This window comes from Pongo abelii, chromosome 6, assembly GCF_028885655.2.
Source record: "Pongo abelii isolate AG06213 chromosome 6, NHGRI_mPonAbe1-v2.0_pri, whole genome shotgun sequence".
In the NCBI taxonomy this organism is placed as follows: Eukaryota; Metazoa; Chordata; class Mammalia; order Primates; family Hominidae; genus Pongo; species Pongo abelii.
Genome location: NC_071991.2, coordinates 42,990,025 through 43,011,414, shown reverse-complemented (window position 1 = coordinate 43,011,414; position 21,390 = coordinate 42,990,025). Strand labels below are relative to the sequence as shown.

The 21,390-nt window shown below is 40.9% G+C and overlaps 1 protein-coding gene across 6 annotated transcripts in view; it reads right to left on the bottom strand.

Moving 5' to 3' along the window:
- The window catches only part of GLI3 (GLI family zinc finger 3), a 275,490-nt gene that overhangs the window by 62,502 nt on the left and 191,598 nt on the right, over window positions 1-21,390 (bottom strand). For all 6 annotated transcript variants that reach the window (XM_054559276.2, XM_054559275.2, XM_009242840.4 and 3 more), the window contains 3 exons: window positions 16,053-16,254; window positions 2,255-2,468; window positions 1,320-1,433 (listed from right to left, as the gene is read on the bottom strand). In XM_054559276.2, the coding sequence (XP_054415251.1) occupies window positions 1,320-1,433; window positions 2,255-2,468; window positions 16,053-16,254 (530 nt within the window). The remainder of the gene's footprint in view (window positions 1-1,319; window positions 1,434-2,254; window positions 2,469-16,052; window positions 16,255-21,390) is intronic.

Sequence of the window (21,390 nt, the reverse complement as noted above, 5' to 3'; positions counted from 1 at the left end):
AACAAAACAAAGCTCATAAGAGAATAAATCAAATCAGGTCTTTATCCAAAAGATTGGTACTTCTATTTTGTTTAGTTGTTTTAATTATTTTCGGTCTGTTAATTTGTTTATTCTTATATTTTGTAATCCAGGGAAATGGTTTACTAGTACTTCTAATTCTGTTTTCCCTGCTGTTGGAGACTGTGTGAGACACTTTTGTGGACTTCATAGGGATAATACCTCTCGATTCAACCTCTGATCTCTAAGGATATGCTCACTACCCAGGGCCCAGGGGCCACAGCATCAAAGCTCAGGGGCACAGTCCTTCCTAAACCCCTGCGGCAGCTTCACAGCAATGCAAATACGAGTCATTTTGAGAATTCATCTTGTGTAGATTCAGGTCCCAATCCGGGGCTAGATGATAAAAACCGTATGCAGGCATTGAAGTGTAACCAGCAAGGTTGTTGCTGTCTGGCAATATGCAAGAGGAAAGATCCATTTCAGAGCCCGTGACACCAATTTACTCCAGCCTCCACGTTCTTGCTGAAAAGGAAATTTGGGCAAGTAGTCTGAGGTTTGGGCTGAAGCCGCCTGATGACAGCAAGGTCCAGATTCTGTGGACATCTGGACTCTTGTCCAATCTCTATGTTGGGGAATTAGCATTCATGGAGCTCCTTCCTGCATCAGGCTGAGAGCCCTATGAGATGATATTATGGGTATAACCTACACATCCTTAAACTGAGGCCCAGAGAATTTAAGTGACTAGAGGCGGAATCCGGATTGAAATCCTACACTCTTCCTTTCAGAATTTTAGGCTGAGTGCCAGAATCTAACTAGCCTTAGGTTAGTTGTGTTTTCATCTCTTCTGGTTTGCCAGGCTCTCCTAGAAAGAGGGAAGTAGCAAAATAAGAAAAAATGATATAGGAGCCATTAGTAGATCCGCCATAGCTCAGGCTTGGGTCCAGGAGCTCAATAATTCAGGCCCAAAATCACAGATGAGGACTGAGGCCTGGTCTCACCTGTGGTCAGCAACAAATTAATGCAACCATTTCCTCTATGAACTACAGTTGCCTATACTCCCAAGCTGCCTAAACTATCAAGAAGGTAAGCCCCGCATGGCTTCCTGCACTGCCTGTGTTTGCTTCTGAGCTAGAAAAACGATTTAGTCACTCCATATCTAGCCTTTTGTACAACATGTAGAGTATGGCCAAGGTCAACAATGCAGTGGACAAGGAACTGCCGTGAAAAAGACACCAGGTCTGGGGAGGAAGGGGGAGCTGACCCAAAGATACCAGTCTTGGGAGGAGTGGGCGCTGGCCTCTGTGGCCTGGGTGTCCTACCTGCTGCCCCCGAGCCCCTGGGCTGGGGAGGTCTTCATCGGGTTTGATCTTGGACCTCTTGTTGTGCATCGGGTCACCAGTGCTGCTCACTGCAGACTCACTCGTGGGCTTGTTCTGCTGGTCACATTTGCAGAGCCAGAGACAAAAAGATTTTCATCAACAAGGAGCAGTACCATAATTAAAACCTTGCAACTCGGGACAAGCGGTCTTACTTGGCTATAAAGCAATAACTCTGATAATTCTCCAATCCCAGGGTAAGTAGAGTTCAGATAGTATGTTCAAAGCTAGAAAATACGTTCATGCAGCAGCTCTTCATTTTTAACTCGTGAGTATAAACTCCCTATGGCTTTTAAAAGCTAGAAGAATGGAGCTGAGGCCCTAGGCTTTAACAAGCTCCAACAGGGTATTTCAAAAGAACAAAGTTGTGAGGAGGGTAGAAGACCAACACGTTCCGTTTGTGAAGTTCTTTAATTAGAGCATCCAGATTCTTCTCCAAACAATATCAAAGTGGCAACAGTTAACGCAGGGCAAAGCACAGTTTTAGTCTTACTCTAAAGTACCACCTGGTGGTAAGTCGCAACTGTGGTTCTAGTGGAGGGAGTGAACAGTGACCAAATGGGAGCAATGCATCCACACGCTGCATTGACATGGGATGCAGGTTACAGATGGCACCAGGTCACAGTGAAGCCTTATCAAGCAGCCTGCTGCTATGCCCATGGGAAAATGACTCTGGGGGAAAAAACTGTTTTGATGAGAAGCATTTACACAACACGTCCACCAAAACTGAAGACTGGACCTCAGCATTAAGAAGACAGGATGCTAGTACGGAGGCTGTGAGAACACAGAGGTGCCGTGTTGATTAACCGCTGACATGGTGGCCTGCCCCCACCCTCGGTTGACCAGCACAGCCGGGTGCCTCGACCTGTCCCTCTCACCTGTGAGGACTCAGAAGGGCCGGAGCTGACCTGGACGGGGTTCAGAACCGTAGGGATCCCTGGAATAGGCCTCTGTGTTGGGAAAGTTGGGGCAGGGTGGATGAGTGGAGGGCTGTGTCCAAAGGCTGAACCTAAGCTCTGTTGTCGGCTTAGGATCTGCTGATGCATGTGGAGAGAGACGGGTGCAGAAGAGTAGGTGAAGCTCAAGGCAGGGCTGCGCGGGGGAGATAAAAAAAGACGATCGTCACTTAAACGCCGAGCTCAGACAAGTACACAAGATCTGCAGCTTTCTATCTATAATTTTACCATTCCAAATCAAATTTGTTTAAATGAGAAGGAAGGATTATAGCCAAGCATCTTGAAAACTTCTAAGAGAAAGATGAACACTGAGATGAGACACGCATGTGTGTGCACACATACACGCAGACCTGAAACAAGATTCTGCAAAAACGGAAACAAAAGGCATCAGTTCAATAATAACTATTTATTGCAATAACAAACTTTATATAAAAAGAGAATGGGTGACTACATGCTTTATAGGACTTTTATTGGCTCTTAGTTCCATATGTTCCTGTGCATGGAGCAATTCCTTTAATCTTAGCTCACACTGCATGCTTTCATATGTCTCCAGATCTTATTACAAGAGGAAAGAAAATCAATTGGTTAAATGTGTTTTGAACACCATGCTTGTCATATCACTCATTTGTTTGTAAAGATGGAAAGCTTGGTTCATCCAGAATGCCACCTAAAGAATTTCCATCAGTGCCGTCTGGTTACAGAAGCTGATGGATTAACCTCTCCCCGCTGAAATCAGTGATCAATGGGCTTCGATGGAAGAATATTCCAGTGGGAGAGCACTGCTCCCTCTTCTAGCTAAACAGCATTTAATGTCTATTAAAGCCCATTATGCATGCTAATGCCTGTCACCACTTTATTATGCCACACTATTTCCCAGGCTACAGTAAGTCCTGAGGAAGCAGCGATATTACCTAAAGATTTCTCGACTGGCAGGCAATGCCAAATCATTCTTTGTGCCAGCGTGGTTTTGGAATCAAATCCTCTTAAAAGAATGGAGTGTTCTCAAGGAATTTGCCAATGGCTTAAAAATGCATGAAAAACTAATAATTGCATTCATGGAAATTTATTCTTAAAAAAATAATCAGTGAAAAAAATTTTTTATATATATGTATGTATTTCTCCCTGTCCTGCTGTGTAATACCCAGAAAGAATCGGGGTTTCTTGTAATGTCAAAGTTAGAACTCATGCAAATTTCCAATCTGGTGGGTTAATTACTATGGCTGTTAAGCACATTAACAGAGAATAAAATAATTACAATAGCAAAATTCAAACCATTTCAACAACTTTAAGTAATAATTACAAAGATATACTCTGTTCATTAATGTGACTCTACATTTTGCCTATTTGACTACAATCCATAACAGGCAGCTTCAATGGGATTACATTACTATTATTCCTACAGAGAACCTTACATTACAATAGCTTGCCCATTTAAGACTGAATATCATGAAGAATACCCTAGAAGAATTTCACCAGGCTTTGAGGAACTCTCCTTTCATTCTGCATTGTATTTCTTTAATAAAGGAAAGCAGAAACATGGTGAAAACAATCATTGTTCACAGTAAGTTAGGGAGAAATCAGTAATAATATTCCGTTTCTGCAGCGTTATAGTTGCTGCCAGTGTTTCCAAAAGCAAGCATGAATGATTATGGCAAGACTTAGCTAAGGTAGCTGTGTGGATGATTGATAGGGCATTAATCAAAAGATGCATATCTGCCTCAGAATTTGTTCACAAGCTTTCTTCTAATAGCTGATTTCATGTTCACTGAGCTCTATGCCAGTTTGTCCAATTTATTTTTCAGTGTATAAGCCATTCATCAAAAAACACAATGATTTAACAGCCCCCCTTCCTTTGAGTGAATGAGTATTACTGAGTGTAACTACGTTATTCTATTCATTAAATAAACAAAAACCAAAATAACCTACTTCACATATAATTACCACAGCACACAGAATTTGCATGTATCTCCAAACACCTTTCCAGGGTTCTAGGAGCCTAGACTATCTGGCAAAGTTGGGAGAAGGTCCCTGAAGGTCATTTACACTTCTAATTCTGGGAGACATGACATTTGGGGGTTTAAAAAATTAGTACTTAATTAAAAATAGAGACCATTCAAAAAACATGCCCTTGATTTTATACATAAGCAACTCAAAAGCATTCACAGATGGATAAGGGAAGTGCATTTTAAAAAAGATGTAGGAGGCCGGGCGCGGTGGCTCACGCCTGTAATCCCAGCACTTTGGGAGGTCGAGGCGGGTGGGTCACCTGAGGTCAGGAGTTCAAGACAAGCCCGACCAACATGGCGAAACCTCGTTTCTACTAAAAATACAAAAATTAGCCGGGCGTGATGGCATGCACCTGTAATCCCAGCTGCTCGGGAGTCTGAGGCAGGAGAATCACTTGAACTGGGGAGGCGGAGGTTGCGGTGAGCCAAGATTGCACCACTGCACTCCAGCCTGGGTGACAGAGCGAGACTCTGTCTCAAAAATAAATAATAATAATAAAAAATAAAATAAAAAATAAAAAGATGTAGGAGGTGTCCAAAAGATAAGGCTCAGCATTCCCACCGCAGTTTCCTAGGTCTACGATCCTCCTTGTCCTTGGGGAGCAGGGGTAGGGGTTCTGAAAGCTCTTGACATACTTTGGCCATATCCCCATTCGGGGCCCCCACCTTTTTGGTGGTAAAACCAGGTGACGGGAATAAATGTTCTCTAAAATCCACATCAACGATTAGACTGCAAGGGCTGTGAGGGAACACACAGTGGATGGTGATCCTGAGCCTTCAGGGCTTATTCATAAGAAGCCAGCAACAGAAACACTCTCCTCCTCCTGGTGCACAGACCTGGGCCAGGGCAGGGTATGGGACAGCATGTCTGGACCCAGAAGGGCTGGCACTCAGCCTTCTGCTGCCGCTCCTGCCAGGGACTGTGCGCAGGAGGGCTGCTCCACTCCAGATGACAAAGCCAATTTAGAATTTGATGACAAAAGTAGAAAGTTCTCAGCTCTGACACAGTATCACTTAACAGATTTGGGAGTCAAGGCTCCTCTGCTCTCAGAACACTGCCATCAGAGTGCTGGGGCCGAGGACAAGCGATGACTGGGCACAGCACACGGATGTCAAGAGTCGCAGACAAAATGCCCATGAGAAAGGATGCCTCCCACGCATACCCTCAACTCTCTTGGGCAAGATCAAGGTATGAAAATATTCTCCTGAGCTTCTCCCACTGGGGGGATAAGAAAACCTGAGCCACCACAGCCTCCTCCTTTAAATCAAGGTGGGGAGGGCCGAGGAGGAGGAGAGTCCTGCATCCTTTTGCCTCCTGTCACAGCATGAGCCCCTCTGCATCTTCAGCACTCACAGTGCCCCCTGCCTGGAACCCTTGGCTTCCAGGGCTCAGAATGGCCACTTCCTTTTTTACATTCATGTTCCAGCTTAAATGTCACCTCTTCAGAGGGGTCTTCTTAGATTCATGCCCCATCAAAACAAGCCCCCCTGCACCTCCTTGCCCCATTGTTTTCTACTGTGTGACAATTCTATTCTCATGGAAGCATGTGTGCTCTCTAAAACTCTTTCTGTCTCTCCATCTAGGAGGCAAGGTCCAGCTGGGCTGGGCAGTGTGCCTGGCAGAGCAGACACGCAGTACTGAGTCAACGAGTGACTGAATCTATTCCTCAGTGTCTATTAGTTCCTTGTTGCTGCTGCAACAAACAGCCCAAACTGAGTGGCTTAAAACAACAGACACTGTTTATTACCTTACAGTTCTGGAAGTCAGAAGTCTGCAATAGGCCGGCGGGGCTGCATTATTCCAGACGGTCTAGGCTCCCTGCCTGTTCCATTTCCTGGAGGCTGCCCACATTCCTCGGCTCAGGGGTCCACATCACTCAGGCCTCCTCCTCCTCCTCCTCTGACCCTAACTTGCCTCTCCTGCCTTCCTCTCACAAGGGCCCCGGTGATTACATCACTGCCACCCAGACAATCGAGGATCATCTTCTCATCTCAAGATCCTTAGCTTAATCACACCTGTGAAAGTCCTTCTGGCATGGAAGGTAATCTATTCACAGGTCCTGGGGATCAGGATGTGGACATCTTTGGGGCCATCATCCTGCCTACCACACTCAGAAGAGTCACCTCAAAGAAAACTATGTTTTCCTCTGAAAGCTACAATTTGACAACATGTCTGTAAAGCAGTATTACACAAATGAAGCTAGCGTCTACATCCATTTCCTTCTGTAGCACTTCAATGGCACAGGACAGACTTTGCTGATTAAAGGTATCAGAATTAAAAACAAAAGGTAAATTCTATTTTTAGGGGCCCTGAATAAGAACCTTCCTAAATAGTTCATGTATTCATTCCACAATTTCCTACAAATAGAAAGTATTGCTATTGTTGATTTGTTTTTTGTTTTTTTTGTTTTTTTTTTTTTTTTTGAGATGGAGACTCGTTCTGTCTCCCAGGCTGGAGTGCAGTGGCACGATCTCGGCTCACAGAAACCTCCGCCTCCCAGGTTCAAGCGATTCTCCTGCCTCAGCCTCCCGAGTAGCTGGGATTACAGGCATGCACCACCACGCCCAGCTAATTTTTGTATCTTCAGTAGAGATGGGGTTTCACCATGTTGGCCAGGCTGGTCTTGAACTCCTGACCTCAAGTGATCTGCCCGCCTTGGCCTCCCAAGGTGCTGGGATTACAGGCATGAGCCACCGCACCCAGCCCATAGTTGAAATTGTTAATAATCTCTTATACCTTCTCTAAAGCAGGACACAATCTACAGTCTAAACCTTGGTACCTGTGCTTCCCATCCTCATGGCCTCCATGTTTCTGTTCACCCCACTCTTTCCAACGAGTCACCAGAAGAGATTAATTTTACATTCTGATTCTGAATTCTCTGCATTCAACAATTAATCTGTTATTATTTCTAAAATTACTTTTATAGCTTTTGTTTCTAAATAACTATATGAAAGATGGGGTAATTTAAGACAATAACAACAAACATTTATAAAAATGTGACTTGTAACTGTTAAGCTATATTTAGTCAGTAAGATCAGTAGAAAGAAAGTGTTAGATGGCCCAGATCTTCCCAAGCAATGTGCTAACACATTCAGAGGCCTCCTGAGGTGAGTAAGTATAATGGAGAGGAAGAGAAAGAAGTATCAAGGTCATCAAACTCAGGAATACAGCCCAGGCCTGTTTCTCTTTGCATTTCAAATGTCCACCCCAGATATAGCTAGCAGCAGGATGTGGAGGAGCTTCCAGAGACCACTGTTCCTCACAATACACTTTGAGAAACAGTCTTCTAGGGCAACAATTATAAAGCCAGAATAAATTAATTTAAAAATTTATTTGCCCTTTATTTTACTAAACAGCAGACAAGGAGAAAAATGTGGTTGTTAGACAGCTTACTAAACAGAGCAGATGTATGGTCACTAAATTGTTAGTTTGAAAGGGCATTCCACTGGATGCAGGGTCTAAATAAGGGTAATTTCTCATTCAGTTTCATCTCCATATTCAGCTCTGAGCTCAGTTAAAAGTGATTAACAAACCGTTGTCTGACTGGGAACCATTTTTTCTTTTTTACAAAGACTTTAAAATTATCAAACTCTGAATCTTTAAGAAAGTTCTGATGTAAATATACATCAGAAATCAGACATATAAAGTTTTGCAATACTCTTAAAAAGTGTGATCAAATTTTGCAAACTGGTTCTTGTTTCTTAGCATTACAGTAAACAGCACAGTAACACCTCACTTACATGGAAGTCTCCTTTCTGGGAATCTCAAAAACTATACCCAACAGGGCTAAACAGAGCACAGGTAAAAGGAAAACTGCTAAGCAACCAAAATAAATGTCCTAAAGTCTACACACTGCATTTCATTCATTAATTCAGCAAGTTTTAACTGAGTACTTTATACAAATCCCATTTATATTGCCAAAGAAAAAAATAATTATTTGTAACCAGAAAGTTACATATAATTTATAATTAATACATTAAACCTGGAAATGCATAATCATGTTTGGTTTTCACAATAAATATTTATTTTTTTCACACCAAGGAAGTGATGTAAGTCAACATTTGTACAGAAACCCTTGTGATCCATTCTGCTAATACAATTTATATTTATTCCCAGAATAATATATAAAATGGAAACACTGAGAGTTCATATTGTAGAAAATCAATCATTAAACATTTATTTACTCTACTATACATATAGGCACTTCAGAGTCATTAATATTCAAATCAAATGGATAAAACCCAACTAAAATAGTATATGAGAAAAGCCTGTGTTTTTTAAATGCTTCAGGAATTCTATACATGGCAGGGGGGTCTGAGTGCTGGGGATATGCTGGATTCCTTAACAATGGTACTATAAATAAAGCAGTATAATATGGCTTACTGTAGCCCTTTAAATTGGAATGGTAAGTAAGAGCTGATTACAATATTCAAGAAATTTGTTTTTATATAAAAATAAAGAAAACAATAGAGGAAAGTGCGAAAAATGTCAAGAGGCCGTATCATCCAGCCACCACACACTCAAAGGTAAAAGCTACTATTTTATTGTTGGATGATTTCAATCCACAGGACATTCTTAACCCTTCCCTAAAATAACAGCTTTTCCTAGAGCTGCCGTGGAATATCTCACTCCCATGTAATCATAGTGCCAGGGTTTCTGCACCAGCACATGATATATATGGGGAAAGGGCACAGGAGGATGTGGGAAGCTGAGTAGAAAGGAAGGCTCTTCAGTTTCCAGGTTCATCTCTGAAATCTCTCAATGACCCAGCGCGGTGTGCACAGAGCTGGGCAGGTAGGTGATGCATTAGAGAACTAAGCCACAGTCAAGCCCTGGCGTGAGTGGTAATCACACTCCATCACAAAGGCACCAGCTCTCAGTCCAATGTGAAGAGTAACAAATATGTGGCACTTCTGGATTCTTGGGAAATGTCTTGTAAATGTAAATGTAAAATCAACTCTGTCTACTCGCCATCTATAAAACACTTCTTCCAATTGCTTTGGTTGTTAAATTTCATTCAGGTTTGAATTTTTTCAACATTCTTAAAAGAAACTCATGTGACAGTATCAGGATGTATTCCTTTAGGTCATGGCACTAGAATTAAGAAACTTCATGCTACAACAAACCTAGTTTTCTACAGGCTGAAGAAGAATCCAGTGAGTATCCCACCTCTCCTAACTCTTTTGCTCATGAAATCAAGATTGGAAGTAAAGTCAGGCAACAGGAACCACTGAGATAACATGGTACCAGAATGTGAGAAACTGACTTCAAGAAAAGAGAGGGGAGAGAGACACATTCAAAGCCAAGCCAAACTTCCTGGCTACTTTGTGACTGTTGCACTAAGAAGTCATCCTCACTCTGGTTACAGCTGTGGAATTCGTTGCACAACAGCTGCCATCTGAAGAACCATTTTTTTTTTCCAGTTTTGCAGAGAATGGGCCAACAGCTATCATTACTTGTATATGTGTAGGCACACACGTGCACACATGTGCTTCTATTTGAGAGGGAAAAAAATAAAGCTTCCACTTCCATCTATAAAAGTTTCCAGGGCAAGTTTATTGGAAACCCAGCCCAGCCTCAGAAGTAGAGTACACAAATAAAGACCCACATGCTCTTAAGTATCTCAACATTTACATTTAGGCATATGCTCTCTGAATAATGATTTGGAGAAAAATACATTAGGTTTTACATTATGAAACTGATCTAAAAAGCTAAAAAGCTACTTGCCATTAAGCAGCCAAATAGGTATGACCTCAATGAACGTGAATGGCAATAACACACTCTCACATGAGATCTGGCTCGTCAGGTATGTTAGATGTGGTTAGAAAAATCATATGTTAATATATGCATAATCCGTTTCTTCAAAATATCATCAGGTATTATTATTTCTATTATAAATAGCATTTCCCGCCAATGCTTTTCACCATGCCTCTCATTTGAGGATTTCTAAGAGGAAAGAAGTGCGTCTGGTGAACACTCAAAGTTCGACCCACCAGGTTGAATTTGTGGTTCTGCCATGTGAGTAACTGAGTGCCTTTGATTCAGTCTGCTAACCTCTCTTAACATCAGTTTCCTTATCTGTAAAATTAAACAGCCTTGTGGGGAGCCTCCAGGAAAGGCCCTTAGATTTCTGGTCTTCCAGATCTAAGGCCCCAAATCTTAGGCCCTTCCTACTGTCCTTAGATCTGTGGCCCAAGATGCTGTGGTATAACCCGGCCCCTGCCTGTGTCGCCAACCTTGTGCTTTGGCTAACCTGCCCCATGTTTAACTGTCATCTGCTGACAGTTCCCCCAACGCCTTACTCCTCCCACCTCAGGGCCTTCACCTGCTTGGCCTTCTTCTTAGAAACTTGTAGAAAGCTTTCCAGGGTATCTTGTCATCATCCTATAAGTCAATGGCCAATCCCCTGAATTAGGCCCATGGTGCTATTCTTTCTTAACATCTGGGTCATTTCCTTTATAGCACTGACCAGAACCCTTACCAGCTTCTTTCCTCCTTTGTTCATTCATTTGTTCCCTTACTAGCTCCTTTGCTCATTCATTTGTTTATTAATATGCTTAAAGGCTTTTCCCTTCTGTTAAGTTCCATGAAGGTGGGGGTCGTGTCTCTCTCAGGCATTTGTGTAGCCCCCATTCCCCCAATACAGCGACTAGCTCAGAGTTAAGCTCAGCTAAATATTTGGGGAATTAATAACTGATTAAATGAAATACTATATAAAACTAACTACCACATCAGGTAATATTAATTACTTTTAAGGAAGTAAATGAGAGCTATCTTTTTAAGGCAGTATTAACTACTTTACTGAAAATCGGGGAAGGGAATGTCATCTCCAAATTTTTAGAAGACGGAATGAGAATTTTAAAGACGTCAGTAATTTGGCACTGTATTTATCTGTTCCTCAATATGTTTCTCAATTCATGCGTGTGTTATTTCTCTGACATAAGCAAGGTGTTTACTAAGCACAGAGCCAAGGAGCTATGGAGGCCGAGCTGACTTCCACCCTGCCTCAGGCAGCATCAGCGGACCTGCCAGATGCCCCCTTTCTCCAGGGTCCTAGTGTCAGAGAGGGCTGATGATCCACGAAACAGAAAGCACAACTTGCCCTCTCATCATCAGGCTGAGCTCATCAGTGTTGGCGACAGAAAAACATTGCACTGTTTTGTGAAGCTGGAGATCTTGGCACTCAAGAGGGGTGATGTGCAAAATGGGAATGTCATTTTCACTGAGATCTCTTTCCTGGTCACACCAGAATTAAAACCACTAAGAATATAAAACCACTTTCATTGTAGCCATTAAATAGAAAGTGAGAAAGTGATACCCAGTGGGTTAGAAATGATTGGAGTACTCATTTCTTCATCCCATTTACATTTGCCGGAAGACTACAGAAGAAGGGTGTCAGTTTAAACATCTTCTCTTCCAGTGGTCGCTCAATTTCCTAGGGAGAAGGTTTAAGCAAAGGTAAACTATTTTAACCTACTGTGATTCACTGGCTATTTACAACGTTAGCCTTAACTATGTAGAGTGGGGGTTACTGGCTGTATTTGATAAATATAAATTATCGAGTCTTAGATGGGGAGTCTTCCAGGTGAGGGAGAAGGCACAACTTCTTGAAACATGCAATATTTTATAACATACTTTTCAATGTGCATGGAGTTATTTTTGAAAGCTATTTTAATTATGAGATTTTAAAAGACTTGTCAGGTACGTCTAGACAATGCATTTTAAAAAATCTGACATAATCAAGTACTGTTATAATATGCCAATGGGCTTTTGTGAATAAATATTAGTTTTATATGGTATTTTTACAGTAGTCTAGATTATTAAGTAAATATATAAACAAAAGAACCACACACAAACTTAAAATAGACATTTGCTTTTTTAACCCTTTATTTTCTATTCACCCCTCTGTCTCTGTATCTATCAATCTCCGGCCATGTAATAATATAACACTCATACAGATTGCAATTTCCAGAAAACCAGAATTATTCATCCACCATGTAGAAACTTACTTTAATAAGCGGATGATGAGAATTCTAATTACTCATGAGAGAGCTCCTTAATTTATTTACTCAAGAAATATTTACTGAATGGCATCAATATGAGAGAATGCAGGTGTCACGGGGTGGGAACAAGAGGTACACAGTGATTGGCTTTTTGTGCTTGTGTTCTATTGGAGAGAAATGGATAGCAGACTACTAAAGGAGAAAGAAAATATGGAAAAGTCAAATAGTGGTAAATGCTATTACAGGCATCTTTAACCGCATTTGCACTAGGGCATAGATGTGAAGGAGACAGCTATGGCATTTCTTAGAAACTGAATGAGTATCTTTAAACATTTAATGACATGTTTAGAAACGTAAACATCATTACTGATGCACTGCCAATACCAACAGCAAATAAGGTATTAGAAAACACGTAAGTGTGAAAGTCAAGTGTGTTTAGAGTAAATTAACAAGCAGGAAACTGGAGTGCTAGTGCTGATGCCCACTAGGCACGGAACTTTGCTAAATTCATCTTGCAAAGACCCACTGGGCTTATGTGTAAAACAAGAATAAGGCCAGGTGTGGTGGCTCACACCTGTAATCTTAACACTTTGGGAGGCCAAGGCGGGTAGATTGCCTGAGTTCAGGAGTTCGAGACCAGGCTGGCCAACATAGTGAAACCCCGTCTCTACTAAAAATACAAAAATTAGCTGGGCACAGTGGTGGGCCACTATAATCCCAGCTACTCGGGAGGCTGAGGCAGAAGAATCGCTCGAACCTGGTGGGGAGAGGTTATAGTGAGCCAAGATCGTGCCACTTCACTCCAGCCTGGGCAAAAGGGTGAAACTCTGTCTCAGAAAAAAAAAAAAAAAAAAGAATAACACCACTTGCTTTGCCAAATAGCTGTGACGTGAGAACGGTGAGAGAGCCTGAGCCTTGTGCCTGCCCTGTTAGTCAGCATGTCGCAGAGGCTAAACACACCTGAAGTCGACTTTCTCTCCTGTATCTTTCGCTGTTGAGAAAGTTAGTTACCTTTTCTAGATGTCTCCTTCCTTCTTTCCTTTCTCAGATCCTCTGGTGCTACCGCTAACTGATTATTCCTGAAGTCAGTTTTTAGATCTCAGAAAATGAAACTTACAGCAGGAGTAAGCAAGGCACTAGCACTCCTCCAGCTAAAGAACTGGCAAGTGGTGCCAATGATAACAATTATTATCATCATTATATGGGAAGCTGATCTCATCTTGGGTTATCTGCATTACCTGCTCTGTGTGAGAATAGACATATAGTCCTAAAATACAGCAAATGTGTACTAAAGAGGGAGAGATGGCACTGAGAGAGAAAAGATGCAATTGAAAGTCTCAAAGGCAAGAAAGAAAATGAGGACACAATGGGCCCAGGCACCCAACTGTCACAGCCTCCAAGGACCTGACTGGTCTTTAAGTGAATCTCTTCTTCCATCTCTAATGATATAAAGAGGTGTGGTATAGCTCCTTGGAGACGAAATGGGCAATGATGATTTCAAGTCAGCAGATTGACAGTCTGTTAAGTACTGACACTAGCTTACCTGGGTGAAGATGAGGAGACCAGGAGACCGTAAGGACTAAGGAGGCTGGGGTAGGAATAAATAAAGATAGCATCATGACCATTTCTATACCATATTCTAATCTATGTCCTTTAGATGCTGTAAAAGGTCAAGAGACCTGGGCAGAGAGCAAGAGGAAAGAAAAAGTAAAGAGAAACAAGAGAAGTGAATGTTCATGAAGTGATTTTGTGTGTTATCTTTGTGACTACCACTGTGTGCCACATTTCTGCTACTTGGATGCTATGACTTTAGTCATGCCATGTAATAATTGCAGTAAAGTCACCTCCAGTCCACGTCAGTCTATGACCCAGGAATATTTGCCAGGAGTGCAGGAACAACCAGGCCAGGGTTCTGAGACTGGCATGCTTCCTCGGGGCCAGACTGGGATGGAGAGCAGTGTAGCACAGACAGCCATCACAGGATGGCTCCTCTCCTGGATGAACCATCCCAGCTCAGCTCCCCCTGAAACTTCACCCTAGGTAGGAATCTCATCCTGCCATTGCAGATCCACACCAGCGTTAGTAAAATGTGCCTTCTTCCTGTATAGAGGGTGTCTTATCTGTAGTTTACAGATGTGAAGACTAAACTTCAAAGAGCTGAGAGGTAAGTTAGGTTTGCATAGCTGGTTGGTGGCAAAGCTGGAATCTGACCATAGACATATCCAACTCTAAAGCCTATATTTGTGACTACAGTGGTTAATCTGGAAAGTGCCCCAGGACCCCTCCCTGTGCACTGACTGCTATCACAGTTGCTTGCAGCTCTCCACGTTTCCACGCTTCAGTGACCATATGAAAAGAACAAAGAAAAGCAGCAGAAAATGACATCATATTAAAATTAGGATCTACCACATTTAAATATTAACTTGCCTACTGAAGAACATTGCTAATAATTGAACAAGAATTAAAACTGTAATGGAGAACATTAGGGAAAGACAACAGTATTCATTATTTTTACTAAATGTGGGTATTTTGCTACTGCAGACACTTTTTTTTCTGAACTGACGAAGTTTCCCTAATTGTATATCTACCATGGAAGACTTATCAATGAACAACTAACGCTACCGCTCATTCATAGAAACAAACAAAACCTCACTTATTAAAACCAAGGCTAGTGAAAACATCCGTTAGTATGTACTTTTCAAGCAAGGAATTATTCACAATTAACAAAACTACAATTCAAAAAGATTGCTAGTAAATGAATTCTTAAATTATTGGCAAAAAATTTAGGGGAAATGAGAGCTAAACTTTATAACCAGGATTGTTAAATTAATTAATTAGAGTACTATCTAATTCTATGTCTCAACCATTTGTGAGCTGGCTTAGTTCAAACAATAAATGATCAGGTAATTCACCTAAAATTCATATGTTGGCTTACTTTTATTCCCTACTTAGTGACATCAGTCCAAGTTGATCATTAGCAGTAAGAAATATTTTATGTTAATCATGTTTACAAAAGTCTGTGCTTGTACCTTCACGTACAAAAACAGACATGAGGTGCTTCATGGAAGGAAGTGTCAAAACACTTTCTGTCAAGCAAGGAATCATCCATGGTTAACAAAGGTGTATGGTCAAAATAGGGATCTTTCAGATTAAGCTAAAAATACTTAATGGAAAAACAAAGAATATTCTTCTGCCAGGTTTCCTCTGATAACTATGTTTCCAATGTCATCTGCACTTATTTTCCATCAGACAAAAAGTCCCGCTGTTTCTCTCTCCCTCCCAATGGACTCCTTTCTCTTCAGAGTTGTAGGATAAGACTTCTGCCATGACTGGTCTTTTTGTTTCTGTTCATGTTCTGTACATGTGTCATACAACCAGGTATGAAGTCAGTTTTCCTCTAGAGAACAATTATTACAAGGAAAAGACTAGATAAAAAGATTTGCCATACTTACTGTCTCTACGAAGTGGATTTCATCATAACTCAATAACTGCTATTTCTATATAGGGGCTATTGACTAATGTCTGCAAGCACAAAATAACTGGTTTTACAATTCATTGTGATATTTGACCTGCCTCTTGGTATTGGCACAGCATCATGCGGTTTTATTCTTCCTCATAGGCAGTTGGTACTGAAAATGCATCACTACAGGTGCAAACAAGTGCTGACATTACATTTAAAAAACACATAATGGATTCAGGAAAATACATACCTGATTGCACTTGCAGATAAGTGACCATAGGAGCCACTTGCTGAAGAGCTGCTACGGGAATTATTGAGAATCGTGACCAAGGAGTTGGGAGACGTCCTTATCATGGTCTGAAGGTCAAAACTATGATCGGACAGTGGTGATATGGACAGTGTACGTTTTCGGCTCGGCCTGGCTGACAGCCTGGGGCTAGGGAATCTGGTGCCTGTTATATAAACAAAAAAGAACCTAATTACCTGCAGTTGGAGTCTATACCGGCTATTTATTGCTACTTGCCTACGTGGAAGAAGTGAAGGATAAGAAGCTGGCAACTTGCGGTGACAAGCACCTCTCCTCCCCCATGTGATCTACTAGCTACAATTGAGGAAATTAGGGAGAAATATTTATCTTCCAGGGGCTTACCTCAGGGGAGCTCTGTTTATTAATGTGCAGGGAAAATGATAAATTGCTAAACAAAAGGGAGAGACTTTTATGTGTTATCCCTTTCATTTCTAGTGATTTATGAATCTGACGGCTGCTTAGATATTCCCATCATTAATTCACCACAAGCGACAAAGACAGTGGTTCCCACAATGGCAACATACCACACTCCCCACCCCAACACACACCATTTTAAGTCATGAGCCAAAGGAAGAAAATGAATTAAAGTATCCTAAGATTAAAAATTCAGCTCAGTTATACCCTCAGTGCCCAGTGATTTCTAGAGTTACCTGCTCTATGGTATACTTAAAGCATTACTAAAGGTAACTTCTACATAATTACCCTGAATCAGTGCTTCTCAATTGAGAGTAATTTTGCCCCCCAAGGGACACCTGACAACATCTGAAGACATTCTGGTTTTCAGGACTCAGCAGATGCTACTGGAATCTAGAGGGCAGAGTCTAAGGATGCTGCAGAACATCCTATAATGTTCAGGGTCACCCTCCCCACAATGAAGAATTATCTGGCCCAAATATCTCCGAGGTTGAGGACCTCTGCCTTACATTCCCCATATAAGAGGATAAATCCCAAGAAACATTTAAAAGCTGGGGATGTTGCTTGTTTACAGATTTTCCAAGGCGGAGGAGAAATCCTTGCGAGCATGATAACGAGGTACAATGAGCCTATAGGGCATTTTAATTCTTCTCTGGACCTTGCTTCTCCAGTCAGATCCAATAAAGGGTAATAAATTTATTAGAATTTTTAACCTTCAAGAAGATTCCACTGATGGAGTCTTAATCTGGAGTCCAAATCTGGAGGTGAGTATCTCAAACTTAAATGCATGCCAACTTAATACAATGGTTTCTTCCTGAAGAGTTCAAAATTAAATGCCAATTTGCATTCAAATTTGGTAGATATTAGAGATGTGAGCTTCAAGACACAGAGATGAATGTGGCCCACAGGTCCATTCTGCCTTTTTGAAGGTCACATTTACATTACAGAGTCATCAAACTAAAGTTTAATGAAAGAATGAGAACATAATCTCACCAGGTAGGAGGCAAACAAAACATGATTAGTTTTAAGTAAAATGAAGAGTTTCTAACACCTCATAGAAGGAGTATACCAGTTTATAGGAACATGGCAATTTTGCGGTACCCAGAAAAACTGAAGTAGAAGGTAATCTTCCTTTATTAAAAAAAAAATGTCCAGGCTCTTGGTCTCCAGAAAATTCTTTGGGAATATTTTATTCAATAGAGATGGTTCTTGATACAAGATAACAATCCAACATGCTTAGAGATAATTTAATTAAATGGGATAGATGAATATGAATGACTTTATTGTCAATACTATAGAAATAATGAAAAAAAATCCACAAACTGAAATTTAGTAAGTTAGTGTCATCCACGTATAAAACTTAAAAACCAACTTTAATGATAAATGTGGTACCTACTCAAATTTTTCTTTCAGGCACAACTAAAACGAGTTCCTTCATTTAGAATAGTTTCATTACCAGCCTGATTTAGAGCATGTTAGTACAAAATAGCAATCCCAATGATGTACTTTTTTTTTTTGAGATGTAGTCTCACTCTGTTGCCAGGCTGGAGTGCAGTGGCACGATCTCGGCTCACTGAAACTCTGTCTCCCGAGTTCAAGCAATTCTTCTGCCTTAGCCTCCCGAGTAGCTGGGACTACAGGCACACACCACCACACCCGGATAATTTTTTTATTTTTAGCAGAGACTGGGGTTTCACCATGTTGGCCAGGATGGTCTCGATTGCTTGACCTCGTGATTCGCCCGTCTCGGCCTCCCAAAGTGCTGGGATTACAGAGGTGAGCCACTGCGCCCAGCCTGTGCATATTATTAAGGCATTTAAATCAGCATCTTACTTTTATAATGGCATCTGCCTTATTAAGCACAACTCCTTCACATTTACTCACCATGAGAGGCTAATTTCATCATGGAAGTTTTCCAATGAGGAAATACATGTCACGTCCAAGTAACTCCAAGGACAAACCAGATTTGTTATCAACTTCCATATAATCCTGGACAATAATTGCCCTTCTCAATGGTACTCAGTGATCACTGGCAAAGTTAGAAGTGACAGCACATGCTAGACAAGATGTGGATATATCCCTAGAAAATCTCTAATATTTTAGATCACTAATTGTGATGCAAAAGGAAGAAGCCCATTTGATGCTCTCAAACCCCAGGAGCCTTAGATCCCTCTCACATCCTCCAAAGAGGGTGAGGGGCCTCTCAAGACCTTTTCACCCTTTCCATGAAACCCTTTGGCTTGCTCACAGCCTGGCTGGAACCTTTCCTCTCTGTGTTTTTCCCTCCAAGACTGGCTCTTATTTAAGTCTATTTCCACCAATATAAATAGTGGTCTTCAGGGGCCCTCATCTCTAGAATGTTCCTTATAGGGAGTATTTGTTCTCATCTTTTAAGGTCACTCCAACTCTGAGAGGTAGAATTGGGACCATAACAGACTAGTTTATCCTAACAAGCTACATATAAACACTCTGTCCTACATCTTGCTGAAACCTAGATATGCCCACTATTTAAAAGTCAGGTGCTTACCTGAACCCAGTTTATTGAGGGTTGTGTTAATTAAGAAGTCCTAAATATCTGTAACAAGGGATCAGAGTGACCAGATAGATCCCAGGTTTCGCTCTACCACTGCAGATGGACAACCACTATAAAAATTTAGGATTAATGTTTCACTTCTTTGTTGGAAAAAATCTCCTACGGTGGAAATTTCTGGGCAATCTTCTTACATTCTAACTAAATAACTATTAATAAATGCTACTTCAATTACTTTAGAGGGAAAGAATATAGTGCCTTAAGAACTTTCCAGCCCTTTAATATGTTCTTCCCAACTCCTTAATAAACAAGCAAAAGAAGAGAAAGTCAGCATTTGGGGACAGTGATTTGGGATACTCTGTTGAAGGGAGCTGCTAAAATGCCAGGTAAGCATTTTCACAACAGCCAAAAGAGAAGTAGCCCAGTTCTTCACTGATCATACCACTTCCTTCTTAAATATAAGCCAGAGAATCCTTATTGTTCTAACATAGATATCTCCGATCTGGCTTTCTGTTAATTGTTTTGTTTCTCTATTCTAATAAGAAATTCTGACAAAGAAAAAGGAGGTTTATTTTTATGTGATGAATGATAGGACATCTAAATTCCTACTTAATGACAATCAATTTACCATATACTCAGGCAAATTAAAATTCCTTTAATTAGTTTTTACAAACTAAAAGGGTAGCTTCATCCTTTATTTAGATAAAAACCGCCACTGCCTGACTAAACACATTCTCATCAAATAGGGAAAGTAATGTGGGCTGACCTTCCAAGGATTCTCTCTTATTTTAATATTCTTTATTTGCAGATTTTAAATAACTGATTTGCATAATAACACAACTTTTTTTTTTCAACAATCGCTAATTGAAATGTGGTTCTGATGAATCTGAAATGTAAGCTCTCTATGCTAAAAAGCCAAACAACAGAACCCCGGAAGAAGATGTAACACATTTCTTTTACTTTCCATGTAGTAACGAGCTTCCCAGTGGAAGCCAACAGAATCTTGTGTTCCAATGAAACACACAAAGGTAGTTCTTGGTGGTAAGCAGACTAAGGCCTGTAGAGTTTTTACCCCTGTGTGAAATAATCACCTTCTTTCTAGTCCAAGACCCAGGACTGAATAACTAGAGCTGACATATGCTTGCCCTCTGTCACAGAAGAATCCAAATAGATTGTAGATGGAAAAGTGTAAGTTAATTGCTGCTACTAGGAAAAACAAACAAAACGCTAAGCAAATGCCCTACTCAAAGTCGTACTGTTGTCCTATTCAAAGGTAGTGGCTTTTGCTGATGTATGACTTGGATGATGCTTTAGGTTCACTTCAGAGCGCCTTGCAAACGGATGTGTCCTTAAAGGAACTGAAGAGATGAGTGCTCTGGAATGCTCTGACAAGAGGTAATTATAGGCTTACTTGTCTATGCATCTACATAAGTGACCCACAAAAATCATTACACACCTAAGGGACCCCAAAATAAGTGATACAACATGCATCAAGTAATCTCACCTTATTCCACTGCTAGGTACTAAAAGTAGTCCTTTCTGATTTGGAAAAAGTTTTTATTTTTTCCAAATAAGCTATTTGGCAACTATTGATAACTTGATAACTATTCTGATCCTTTCATATATTCAGCAGCTACAAACGGTCTTAGTGGAATACAATTTTTTTAATGTAAAGAAAACATATGGGGCAAACAATTATTTAAGGCAAAAATGTAAAACCTGTTAAAACAGGTATTTTTTAAAATTAATTTTTAAAGCATAAAATCCATGAAACCAAGGAGTGGGGAGGCAAAGTCCATCCATATAACAAATCCATTCCCCCTTATTTTGTTATCAAGACAATCACGACAGGAAAAAATTTTTTTGGTTTGGGAAGACAGGGTCTCACTCTGTCACCCAGCCAGGCTGGAGTGCAGTGGTGTGACCAAGACTCACTGCAACACCGACCTCTTGGGCTCAAGTGATCCTTCAGCCTCAGCCTCCTGAGTAGCAGGGACTACAGGTACATGCCACTACACCCAGCTAATTTTTAATTTTTTGTAGAGATGGATCTCGCTATGTCACCTGGGCTGGGATTTTTTTAACCAGCTAATATTTATATATCGCTGTCAATTACAATTGCCTGCATCTGTCAGTTCACTGGTATCCTTGAGCTAAACAGGGAGTCTCAGGATGACCAAATCTGTGGAAGCTTCTAGAAAACCAAGGGAACCAGAGCACCAGATAGTGGTGGTTCCACTTTCTCCTCCAGATCAAAAAGTTACGCAATCACCTAATCTTTGTATCTTCTCCTCTGTTTCATAAAGTTGCCTTTGCCATTTCCCAAGACTCTAGAAA